Source organism: Fukomys damarensis, unplaced genomic scaffold (assembly GCF_012274545.1).
Source record: "Fukomys damarensis isolate Sample0158 unplaced genomic scaffold, DMR_v1.0_HiC HiC_scaffold_22, whole genome shotgun sequence".
NCBI classification, from domain to species: Eukaryota; Metazoa; Chordata; class Mammalia; order Rodentia; family Bathyergidae; genus Fukomys; species Fukomys damarensis.
In genome coordinates, this window is record NW_022900934.1 from 14,050,965 (window position 1) to 14,063,910 (window position 12,946).

Sequence of the window (12,946 nt, forward strand, 5' to 3'; positions counted from 1 at the left end):
CTCCTGCCCCCCCCCGCCCTCCCTCTCCCTCCTGCCCCCCAGTCTCTTTTCTGTCCTGGTCTTCTGTGCCCCATAAAAAACAAAATTATGTCTCCATGGTATCTACCATAATCTCCCTTTGTATTGTAGTTATTGTACATGTACACTCCTTTATTAAGCAATGAATTCCTTTAAATCAGAGGCTTAATCTTTTATCATTTCCATGTATCTAAGTCCTAATACAGTACATGATACATAGGCATGTGGCAAAAGAAGAGTCAATGAAACAAGGTACTAATTTTAAGCTATTTTTTTTTCAAATTTATTAGCTTACTCAGGAACACTAAAGTCTCTATTTGTACAATTTAGTTGAAACTTTTGTAGCTCAGATTTTTACTAGTTTAGGTTAGTTTAGCCTTTGTGAATCCAAATTAGTTTTTTCTCTTAGCTGATTCTCCTTGAATCAACACAGATAAAACAGATAAGCTATCTGTTTTATCAAGAAGGGAAAATAGGTTCAGAGAAATCATAAGATTTGACTGAATTTGCCCAGAATTGGGATACAGCTCAGATTTGCTGATCTCTAGCCAAGTATTCTTCCCTTAAAAGAAGAAAAAAGGAATTGTATTATGAGAAATAAGCCAGGCAGAGAAAGACAAAAACTATATGTCCTCACTTATATATGGACTCTAAAGCAATAAAATTCTTAGAATTGAAGAGTAAAATGGTGATTGCCAGCAGCCTGAAGGTTGGGGAAAGGATGGTCAAAGGGTAGAAAGTTGCAGTTAGACAAGAGGAACAAATGATAAGTATGTAAAATGATGGGTGGTAATTAACTTGACTTAATTATTCCACACCCAGTGTGTGTTTGTATTTCATAATATCATTGGGTACCTCAAAATTATATATGATTATAATTTGTCAAAAATAAATTTAAAAGTTGAACTAAAAGGGGGAGGGACTGGGAGTATATCTCAGAGTGGAGTGCTTCCTTAGCATGCTCAAGGCACTGGGTTCTAGCCCCTGTAAGCAAAAGAACAAGCAGAAGAAAAAGGAGCAGAAATTAAAATTAATGTTGATAAACAATTTTTTAAAAATAATTTTTATCTGATGAGTTTAAGTGAATAGACTGTCAATAGCCAAAACCAGAAATATTGTATTTTGAGGTGGTAAAATTAGAGTGGTAATTGAATTAGTAGATCCACCCTTACTGGGTTATCTATGAGCTATTTAATACTGAAGTGTCTAGCTTAGAGTGGCTCTTCCATGTTCTACAGTATTTGGTTAGAGAGTCTTACCAAGAATGTTTTGAATGGAAGTCATGTCTTTGTACTCCCTGATGGAGACAACATAGCATAATTAAGTACTTTATGTGAGAAGGACTGGGTTTGGATACCAGCTCTCCCTCCTGGTGATAGCATGGCCTCACTTAATTTACCTGTCTGATTTCCTCATTTATAAAATAGTCATAATCATACTTAACTCAAAGAGTTGTATAGATTGGGTAAAATAACACACATAATATTCCTAGGCCCGGGAACAGAGAAGGCATTTTGTAAATGTAAGTTATTGTCCCTGGATCCCTGTTCCCAGGAATATTATACTAACATGGTTAAGGTTATAGTAAACATTTTATTAGAGAACTAAAGAGATAATCAAATATGAGAGAATATGTAGTATTCAAAGTGTGTTAGGTTAAGACGGGGAGATTTAGCTCAGTGGCATCACACTTGCCTTACAAGGGCAAGGTCCTGCGTTAGATCCCTGGTACCACAAAAACAAACAAAGCCAGTTAGGTTGAAAGGTTGATTTAGAAACCAAGCAAGTATAACATTTTCCTATCCCTGACTTGTTACAATATAATTAATTGCAATATCCCTGCTATTAGTGTATCCTCCAAGTCTTCTTCATGTATATAGTTTGAGAAGTCCTGTCATTCCCCTCTCCTAAGTTGAGGAATTTAATGTGTGGTAGCTGCTATCTTGTCAGGATTTTCCAAGTGGCATTATTTTTATCTTCATGTAATTTCAATTTAGTAGTTCCTAGGAGTTACTGGTTTTCAGCTAAGGCTTTTGGATGATTTTATGTTATTTATAAGCAGTTATTGATACTGTATAGGCTTCTGAGTTCCTTGAGGAGCTAATAATGACACCATCATTAGGTATTGTGGTTCATACTACTTTTCTCATCCTCATTTTCTGTTGCTGTAATAATAGAATATAGCTGTAAAATCTGGTTTTAAGATGAAAAGAGTTTTATGATGGCACAGATAAAAAATAGGTAAAGAAAAGCAGTTCTTGGTATTAAGAATGAAACATGTGTTTTTATTTATAACATTATTGCAGAACCACTGTGTGAACCTGTCTGGCATACTAAAATAAAATTGTAGATTAGGTACTGTGTCTGTTTGGGAGTTCTTCACCCCATTCTTTTAAGGTTTAGAAATGGCTTATGCTTTCTAGATGACTGTATTTTCCCAGTTTTTCTCCTTTTATATAAATCCCCTGAGCTGGTGCTATTTTACTCAATTTTAAAATCCTTAATTAAAAGTGTTTTTAAGTTGAAGTTTCAGAAGACCACTTAGAAATAAAAAATTTTCAGGCCATGATTAAGCTCCTCATGAAGGTGACGGTGATTTTGAATGGCATTCACATTGCTAATATAATTACCCAAGTGTAAAAATGCCAACCAAGTTAAAATTGAGAAGACACTGAGACTGTCTTTGGGTCTTAGAGGTAGTTGGCCAGGATAAGGTATACCAGAAGGGGAAAGAAGTACCATTTTCCCTTTATATGCAAAGGAAATATTACATCTCTTCTTGGAAAGACTCTCAAGTTGCCACTGACTTGTTGATTAACTTCTCTCCAATTACAGTTCTCCATCTGATGTCAGAAAGATCTTCAAATTACATTCTGAAAGAAAAAGTTACTCTACCTCCAGTTAACAGGAACCCAGAGGTTCTCCAAAAATTGTGTGTGTGTGTATTAGGATCTTCTGTATATGGGAATTGGTGGTAATGTTAGTGATTATATGTTCACAACTCATGAAAACCTCCCAACCCTGCTCTACCCCAGGGAAGACCTCTTGGATAATGATGAAATTGTTAAAAATTCCTAGGTCTTAGGCTGGAGATGTAGCTCAGTGGTAGAATGATTACCTTGCATTACCAAAAAAAGAGGGGTCAGGGAGGTTCCAAGTCTCATTTTCTCCATATCTCAGCCAGGTTTAAAGAGCTCTTAAATAAAAATAAATGGATGGGGGCCAGGGATTTAGCTCAGTGGTTCTGCTACCTACCTCATAAGCACAAGGACCCAAGTGCGATCCCTGGTACCAAAAGAAAAGAAAAGGATGCGCCAGGGATCTAACTCAGTGGCACCACCCCTGTGTTGCAGACACAAGGTCCTGAGTTCAACCCTGGTACCAAAAATTAAATAAATAAATGTACACTCAACATACTATACTAAAAGTATGCTGATCTCTAAAATGAAGAAAATGGTCTGAAAAGTCTCTTTTTTTGCAAAAGAAACATAAGATGCATTATCTAAATATGTAGTTGCTTTAGGCTACCCACTGAAAATAGGCAATCAAGTTTGGTTTAAACTACAATTTTTAAATGTTCTTTAAGCTTTCAAGTAATTGCTAGCATTTTAAAATAAATTCAAAGTAAAATATTTACCTTCTGCATTCTATCTGGAACCAGTTTTATCTCAGAGGTACATAATACATAGATACTTTAGTCTCTTCAGCCTTATAGGTAGGCACTCACAAAACTGGATACAGTATAATACTCTTTTTCATATATTGAAAACAAATTGTAGCATTAACATATATTTACCGGGCCGGGGATTTAGCTCAATGGTTCATCTGTCTGTCTCGCAAGCGCTAGGACCTGAGTTCGATCCCCGGTACCAAAAAAACAAAAACAAAAACATACACTTACCAATTAAAGTAGTACTATATATTCTCTATTCTTATTTAAATGCTTGCCAAGTCTAGTCAGTGTTTAGTTGAGCTTTTATTCACAAGACTATTTAATAATATATGGAATCTTGCTGACAATATGATACTTATTTTAAAAAGAGTTGTAAAATGTTAAAGGCTATGTGCAGTACCAAAACTGTGGTCAAATATTGTTGGCTGAGTCTTTTTTTTTTTTCCTCATGAGTTTATTGGTACATTTTAGGTATACAGTACTGTTACACTCATTATTGAGAGCTTGTACCTTTACATGACAGGTCTTCGTTCTCATTTTTTCCCCTTGTCCCGGCCCTCCCTTCACCCCCTCCTCCCCTCCCCCTTTACAAACACTTCATTTTCATTTTCTCATACTTTTTTCTTTTCCCTTATTAGCTTTCCCCTACCCTTCCCACTTTCCCCACACCTTTAGCCCTTTTCTTCCTATTTCACATTGTCCATTATCTCATTGGGATTTTATGTACTATTATAGTTTATTCACACCAGAGAAACTATTCAGTATTTACACATGTGTGGCTGAGTCTTATATAGAAAATATTTCTGGATTTTTAAAAATTATATTCTGTATCTGCTTAATTGAAAAAGTAAAATATAACTTAAGTAGACTATGTTTCTCTGACTTTAGATTTATATTATCTTCAGTTTTGTCGAAGTTACCCTTCTATGCAAAATAGAGATTCACAATTTCAGGAACAGGAACTCAAAATTTAACAGAGCAGGGTAAAGTCTATACCAAACCCTCTAAGTTTCTTGGTATTGCTGTGGTCTTTGACATGATAGGAAATCGCTTGGGATTTTAAAAATACATAATTACTATTTTTCAAGCACTGTAATTATGTGCATGTTTAATAACATCTAAGTAAATATGCTATTAATTGTTTAATATGGAACAAGAAAAACAAAACTATACTGCAGCAGGAAGCAGTTTATTTCTCCCATCTAAATAAGAAATTTCAATTCATGTGTTTATGACACATACACAGATTATCAGGTGTAACTGGGTGTGATGCTACGCACCTCTCATCCCAGCACGCTGGGATGCTGGGGCAGGAAGATGGCAAATAAGCCCAGACTGGGCAACTGAGTGATGTAGTGAGACCCTGGTATTAAAATAAGAAGCGAGGGAAGGGATCTTACTCAGTGCAGAGGCCCTGGGTTCAATCCCCAGTACTGAAAAAAATAGTCAAGTGTTATTTGGGGGCATGAATTGTTATATTTCTTTAAATATTTCATCTCTTTTTAAAATACGCTGTTTTTACTTACTTTCAGTAAGGCAGTTATATTTTGTTTTTAGCAAAGCACAGTTTACCTGTATAAATTGGCTTTTCTGTAGGCTTATAAGATTCCACTGTGCCAGCCTCCTCTAATGAATATATCTTATGAGTGCTTTATTACCTAGCCCTACTACAGCAAATGCCAATTCTTATTCTTAGGTACTTATTTATGAAGATTGTAGATATTAGCAGATCACAATCTTTGATTGCAATAAAAAAATTAACATTCTTTCCTACATGTCATTCTGGAAGATTCTATACAATAGAATTCAATACAAGGCACACTAAAAGGAGGTCCTATCCATGCACTGTGGCACACACTTGTTACCCTAGCTACTTGGGAGAGTGAGGCAGGAGTATCACAAGTTTGAGTTCATCCTGAGCAACATCAGAGAGACCCTAAGATAAATAAAAAGGCTGCTGATTTATCTCAATGGTACTGGACTCCTGGGTGTATTTCCCAGTAGTCCCCCCACCCAAAAAAGGAGGCTCTGCTTCATGGAATACTAGAGTTTTAAGACAGTGGATTTAGCCATTACTTCTTTGTAATATAAAATGGAATTGGCCTTTGCTCTCCCTCCACCAACTCTCCTTGTCTTTCCTCTACTTTCCTCCCCACCAAAGTGGGTGGAGATCTTACAGCTGTTTCTTCTGCAGTTTAGAAAACAATGTTGTCCTCCTTTTGGAGGGGGAGTATTAGGTTTAGGGCTTGGCAGAATGATAGAATTAGCAAAATCAGTTTTAAACTCTGTGATAGCTAGAAAACTGAGGGATCTTCTTACCCAGCTATGACAATGTACTACCTTAACTTAATAATAAAAATTACCCAAGTGACCGCGTGTCTCTGCTGAATGGATTTTCTTGCACCATCTGATTATCATTGTAATTTTTTTGTTGTTGCTTTCATTTAAAATGTGCTGATGATCTTGTTTTTATTCCGTAGCATTGAACAGATGGGTTGATTATTCTTTACAGATATTAATAAGGCAGCGGAAAGAAGAAATATGAATACGGCTCCATCAAGACCCAGCCCCACACGAAGGTAAAGTACCCTGAAGCAGTGAGTTACCTTGGGAGAGTTGGGCTCTGGGGAGTTAAGCCCAACTTCATGCATCAAGGGTCTTTTCTTCCCCCCAACAAATCAGAAACGCTCAAGCAAACAATGAGAACATGAACCTTGTATGAAGGGCCTTGCTGCTTTTTAAAACATACATCAGGAGATGCAGAGGAAGCTTTGTGTTTCGGTGACAAACCCAGCGAGTTCAGCTTGCAACATGAGTTGCAGGCAATTGAAGAGGATAAACCTCTGTTTCCCCAGCTCACGTGTCACTGGGAGCCTCCAGAGCAGAAGGAGCGCCCCAGGGTCGTTGGTGTATGCCATACTGCATTGCAGCAGGCAGCAGAGATTCGACTCTTCATTCCAAATGGCTGCTGGTCCAGATGTTAACCCAGGTTTACGGAAAGAGCTGCTTGAGAGATTGCTGCTGTGCCTGTGCTACAGATCCCTTGTTTGCTCGCATGCTTGGGTTTCTGGTTGAGGGGAAATAAAAAGGGCAAAGCACTCCACTTCTCAAAAGTCTCCCTTTTTCTTAGCTTTCTTGGAAATAAAGGGCATTTTCCCAGTATTTTCATTTTACTATCTACAAAAGAGCTAGTCCTGATGTACACCCTCAAGACAAATTAAGTTGGTCCATTCTTTCAATGAAGAGCTATACTAATGTTACCATTTACAACAAAGATGAGGATATCATATCCGAACTTTCTGGTTCCATAATAGCACACAAGTGGATGCAGTGTGTCCAGTTTTATCTGGAATGCAGACGGATAAGATACGTTTCATATCTGGTGTCTCTTCAAAGCTCATGTGGATCCTCAGTATGGATTTTGCCTTTGCCTCTAGGTAAAATCCCATATTTTACACAGAAAATGCTTACCTATGCTACATCCCAAGTAAACTACATTTCCTACAGTGAATTGAACACTACAGTGATTTCTTATTTGTATTGATAATTCCACAAGACCTGAGGATTCACCCAAGTAACTGAACAGTTGCACATAACATAAAGCTATCCTGCTTTCAATCAAAATTACAGAAAAGAATGGCTGCTGTGTGTTGTATTCTTTATCCATTCTGCCTGTACAGAGGAGTTGAATCCAACACCACAGCTACAGCCACACCACAGGCCTCAGGTGGATGCCATGTCCCTCCATTAGTTTCATTGCAAAAAAGGGTATATACATTGTTATCCTCTCTAACATCATAAAGAATGCCTGCAGTTTCCAGGTAAACACCATGTTGATTGATTTGTTGGTTTCTGTGTAGCCTGAACACCAGCAAATTCATAGAACTTATAACAGTCCTGTATGATACCTGTTTGCATTTGTCTTCATCCAACTATGGTGCAGATATTGGGCGGTCCCATCTGTACTGTTTTCCTAATTGTCCCAGTAAATATAACATAGGAGTGACTGAGAGATTATATCTAATGGTCAGAAATATGGAGCTCCCATTGGAAGCTGTAGTTGCTAAATGGCTTGAAAAGAGATATTGTGTGTGTGTGATTTTCAGAGAACACTTTTATGTTTCTCAATTAGGTGGCTTACCAGGAGTATGGGATTTATAACTATAAAGACTTGACTCAAATTCTAAAACTCTCCCCATTTTCTTTTATCTCAGTGTTGCTTCTAGATAATTGCATCTGTGCTTTTGAAGGTTTAAACACACACATCGTAGAGTACAAAGTAGTTCTTGTTTCTCTTAAACATTGAGGGGTTTTTATATCATCCTAATAATGATACTTAAACGATGATTTAACATTTCCAATTGATTGTAAATACTCAACACACGCCAGGGATTTAGCTCAGTGGTTCTGTTGCCTGCCTTGCAAGCGAAAGGCCCTGAGTTCAAGCCCTGACACCACAAATAAATAAATAAATACTCATCACACATTGCAGTTTTGAAGAGGTCACCAGCTTCTTTGGTTAGAATCCAATATAGCTATTGCTGGGGTATTAAAGAGGTTAATTTCATCCCAACCTAAAATGCAGTTCCATAGTTTCATCTGTAAAAGAAGAAATAGCTTTATGCTTTCTTTATAATAGCCCTCCCATAAACAGACATATAAACTGCACTGGAAAGAGGGGTGTTTTGGGTTTTTGTCTTGTTTTGTACTGGGGATCGAACTCGGAATCTAGCGCTTATGAGATACATACTTTTTTTTTGGTACCTGGGATCAAACTCAGAACCTTGTACTTGCAAGGCAGGCACGATGCCACTGAGCTAAATTCCCAGCCCCCTCTACTATAAATGTACAAGTCACCTTCATATACCTCTTTAAAATATCACCTTCCTCAGAACTAAGCTCTAAAATGAGGTCATTTGGGTTTGGATAAGATTGTGGCTTCCTGCTTTATTTACAATCAATAGGAAAGACAACTAGGCTAATTCAGTTTAACAGTCAGTTTTCACTTTGGTGATATGATAAGGAAACCTAAGTGGGTTCCTTAGCATGTTATTTAGATGATACAGTCATGTTTCTTTGCTTCAGTGAAGAAGGGCTATCATATTTGATAAATTTGTTCTAAATATCATCTAAAATTTGAATAGAGTTCCAGATTTTTACTTTTAAAAAGAGGAGGGGGCAGGGAATGTAGCTAAGTGGTAGAGCACTTGCCTAGCGTGTGTGAGGCCCTGGATTCAATCTCTAGTACCACAAAGGTGGGGAGTGGGAGGGGTGTGCAGAGGAACATTGAACATTATATTTAAAGTGAGTGCTAACATTTTGGTTATTGACCCAATCATGTCTTCTCTTAAGACACACCAGTAGAACAGAAGTAAAATACAAAGAGTGGGCAAGTGGTTAACCTGGCAGGAACTAATGATTTCTCTCGGGGTTAACACTGGATATCTGTTTGGGTGCATGCTCATCCACTCAAAGCCTTGAGGTAATTCCAAGTGTATGAGTATGTTGGCGATTTGTTTGTCCCCACAGGGGGATACATTATTCACTGGGATGACACTATGATAAGAATTTCCTTAAGATATGCCTTTATGTCTTAAGTGCTGTCTACTTTTAATAAGAAAATTGTTTTTAACCATGTTGGCGAGACCTTCATAACACTCTTTTGCTGAACGTTAACTTTGAGTGTCAAAAACCCAAGTGTCTTTGGGAGTTTTCACAGGATTATCACCTCTGCAAATGTCCCTGTAAACCCCAGTTTTGCTGGCTTTGCTCTGTGTTCGGTAATGTGTCTCCCCAGTGACTCTTGCTGTCAATGTATAATTTTGACAATATTGGCCAAGCACAGAACTCTGCATGAGGGAGACCTGCTCTGGATCACATTTCAGCCTAAATTCTTATCATTTAAACCTTGGGCCACTTCATTGGACCCTTTTGATTACATTGCACAGTTGCCATATAAATTGTCTATCACTGATACTAGGCAATATTCCTTCTTTAAAAACTAGATCACGAGTCTGCTTGTGCCTTAATTCTCACTTCATTATACCACCTTGGCAAACCAAATTTTTGACCCCCATGTGTTTTAAAGAAGACTGTATTTTCTAAACTTTACCTCATGACCTTAAGAAGAACAAATAGAATCCACCAGTCCATTTCAAGTGCTCTTCAGAGAATTTTCCTCATATTTGTGAAGGCTGTTAAGTGTTTGGTACCACTTTGGTGAAAGTCACTGGGGATTGGCTCATCAGAAATAACCTGGCTTGGGAGATTGGCTTATCAGACAAAACCTGGCTGTGGACAAGTTTCCTGTATGATCTGCAAGGCCGCCTTCTTGTCCTCAAGACCTTAATTCTTTTGATAACTGTTTGCTCCTTGGTTATAAAACAGCCCCAGCTTTTGATGGGCTTCACAATTAAAAGATACCAAGCTATGATTACCTCTGCACTAACACTTGAAGGAGAGTCATCTGTTCTCAGCAAGTGTCACCTCTACCCACAGCAAAGTTATCTTTGTGCTTGAGAAAATCAGCTTGCTTCCTTGGGAGAAGCACGGACACTTAGAAAATTTGGATCTGTGAAGTGTGAATCTCATTGCACCCTATATTCTACCTACATCTAATGGCAAAATTCTGCACAAATCTTATTTCTAACAGCATGGAGCCATCGTGATGGGGGATCCACACAGCAGCAAGCCATTTAGATAATGATATTTGTGGACTTTGTGACTGAAGTTTGAACAACTGATGAAGGATTTTCTTTGAGTCAAAAAGGGCGGGGGCTGGAACTCCCAAGAAATATTCCAATGAATAAAAAAAAAGGAAGAAGATACCTCTTCAGAAAAGAAAAAGTCAGGGGCTTTTCTCCCTGACCTTCTCTGCAGCTAAGGCCGAAGAACACCATCCTGGATCTGAGATTTCGTTCTCTAGCCAAAGACCAGCTCAAGGTCCATCACAATCTACTAGGATGATCATCATCTATATGAGTTCTTGGTCTATAGGCTTTTTGATGCCTGTTACCCTAAAGCTCCTTTAGACCTCAGCAAGAAAAACACTTCTGCCAGAAGCATATCACTTGCCATTTGAGCCATGGTTTTTCCCTTCACCTGTTCCTTACTGCTTGTTTTTCAATGATACAACCCTGTTTCTCTCAAGGCAATCAGCATTTTACCTCCTTCCCCACACACCCTGGCTGAATACATAAACTTAACTGTAGATTTTTAGTTGTGTTTGCCATGTGCTGCTTTGTGTACTGTAGTGCTGAAATTTATTTAATCGCTGTTCAGTTTCTTTTTAGCTTCTAGGGACATGGTACATGAGCGTGTAATGCATTGGTTTTCCTTAGTAAAACATCTCTGGTGCCACACAGTGATATTGTGAATCTTACTATTGTCCAGAAACTTGCTTGTAACCTACTTACCACCTACACTCAAGCTTCTCATGCAGGGGGCTTTGTCCTCTTGATATTCTGAATCCTGTACACTGTACCACCCTTCTGTTAACTGTATTCTTGCTTTGAGAAAACTGGTGGGGCCAGCAACAGGAGATCTTTTGTTTGGAGGAGTTATTTGTTTGGGTCCTAAAGTGACCCTAAAAGGTTTTCGTTTTGTTTTTGTCTCCAAAAGAGCAGCAGTCTGCCATAATGTTTATCTTTTAGAGAAGGGGGCGCAGAGAAGCTTCACCTTTTCATTTTGGAGAATTGTTATCTTCACTCTCCCTACTTCTACTGCTCTTTTGATTCTCTTACTTCTGCATTTTTATCCTGAAGGCAATTGAAGGAGATAGGTAGTTTTGTTATAGATGGACTTTAGATTATTTGAGGAAAGGGAAGAGTTTGCTGACTAAAACTAGAAACATAGACACAGACTTTCCTGTAAGAAGGGTAATAGCCTAGAGGGATAGACTTTGACAGGTAAGGTTTTTCAGTGGATTCAAAAGAATGAGAACCACTGAGGGTGGGAATGTAGCTCAGCGGTAGAGTTTGCCTAGCATGCATGAGGCTCTGGGTTTAATCTGCAGTACCACAAAAAAATGAGAACCAAATGTGACATTTATAATTGTCCTAAGGCTGTGAATAATGTGCTGTGACATTTTTTATCCTCATTCCCCCCCCCCCCCCCCGTTTCCACCAGCCCAAGGCTTTGTGCGTGGTCTGTGGTCCCTCAGGTTCATGATCTTTCAGCCCTGATTGCCAGGAACACTTGAAATCTGACTCCACCTCTAGTGACTACTTTTGACTGCTCCCATAGGCAGTTTTATCCACTGATCATTAATAATCCAAAAATACTTTGCAGTTGCTTTCTATTGTGTCCTGAATGTTTGCCCACATTGTATACCGCATCAGATGTTACATATGTTACGATTGTATGACATAATAAGAAAAGTTGAAAAACTCATGATTAATCTGCACCTTTTTCTGATAAAGAACTAATATCTGTCTGTCCTCATTTAAATTCCCTGATCTACCATGTGTTTGCTCCCACAAATCAAGAGTACTAGTGAACCTTGAAATATATGACAGAAGTGTATCAGTCCCAGCAACTAAAGAATGAGGCAGGAAGATCACTTGAACTCAGGAGTTCCTCCTCAGCAAATTAATGTGAGATTCTTTTTTTTTTTTTTTTAAGTGTGTGTGTTTGTATGGGGGGGGGTTCCTACAAGGAAAATTGGCATTTTTTGCTGTATCCATAAGGATGAAGTGAAATTGAGGTTTTCTATTTTCTACCAAGCTGATGGCATAATGAAAAATGCCTGTATGTGCAATCAAGGTAAAGAACCAAAGTATAAACAAAACATGGTACCGATTCTTAAAAGGCTTGCAGTTTTGCCAGGCGTGGTGGCAAACACCTGTAATCCCAGCACTCAGGAGGCTGAGGCAGGAGGATCACTGTGAGTTCGAGACCAGCCTAGGCTACATAGTGAGTTCCAGGTCAGTCTCAACTACATTGTGAGACCCTGTCTTGAAAAACAAAAAAAAGTTGGCAGTTCAGTAGAATAAATCAACTCATTAAACATTTACTGAATTCAGTACTGTGTTCTAAGGATATAAAACCGTCAAGAGAGCTGTTTGGAATAAATTGGTTTTATTTTAAATTTTTTGATAAGCCATATAAACAAATCCAGTCATACATTGAATAACAAAGGAGATACATCCTAAGAAATGTGTTATTAGGTAGTTTTGTAAACATCATTGAGTGTACTTATACAAGATACAATATCACTAGGCACTATAGTCTTATGGGACCACTATTGTATATGCA

At 38.1% G+C, this 12,946-nt stretch overlaps 1 protein-coding gene across 3 annotated transcripts in view; it reads left to right on the forward strand.

The window, feature by feature from the left end:
- Ncoa5 (nuclear receptor coactivator 5) overlaps window positions 1-12,946 on the forward strand; it is a 34,449-nt gene that overhangs the window by 6,717 nt on the left and 14,786 nt on the right. For 2 of the 3 annotated variants that reach the window (XM_033767066.1, XM_010626207.3), the window contains exon 2: window positions 6,204-6,270. In XM_033767066.1, coding sequence (XP_033622957.1) covers window positions 6,233-6,270 — 38 coding nt within the window. In that variant the 5' untranslated portion in view covers window positions 6,204-6,232. Of the gene's footprint in view, window positions 1-6,203; window positions 6,271-12,177; window positions 12,286-12,946 lie in introns of those variants that run through there. The other variant, XM_010626208.3, reaches the window with a different exon arrangement.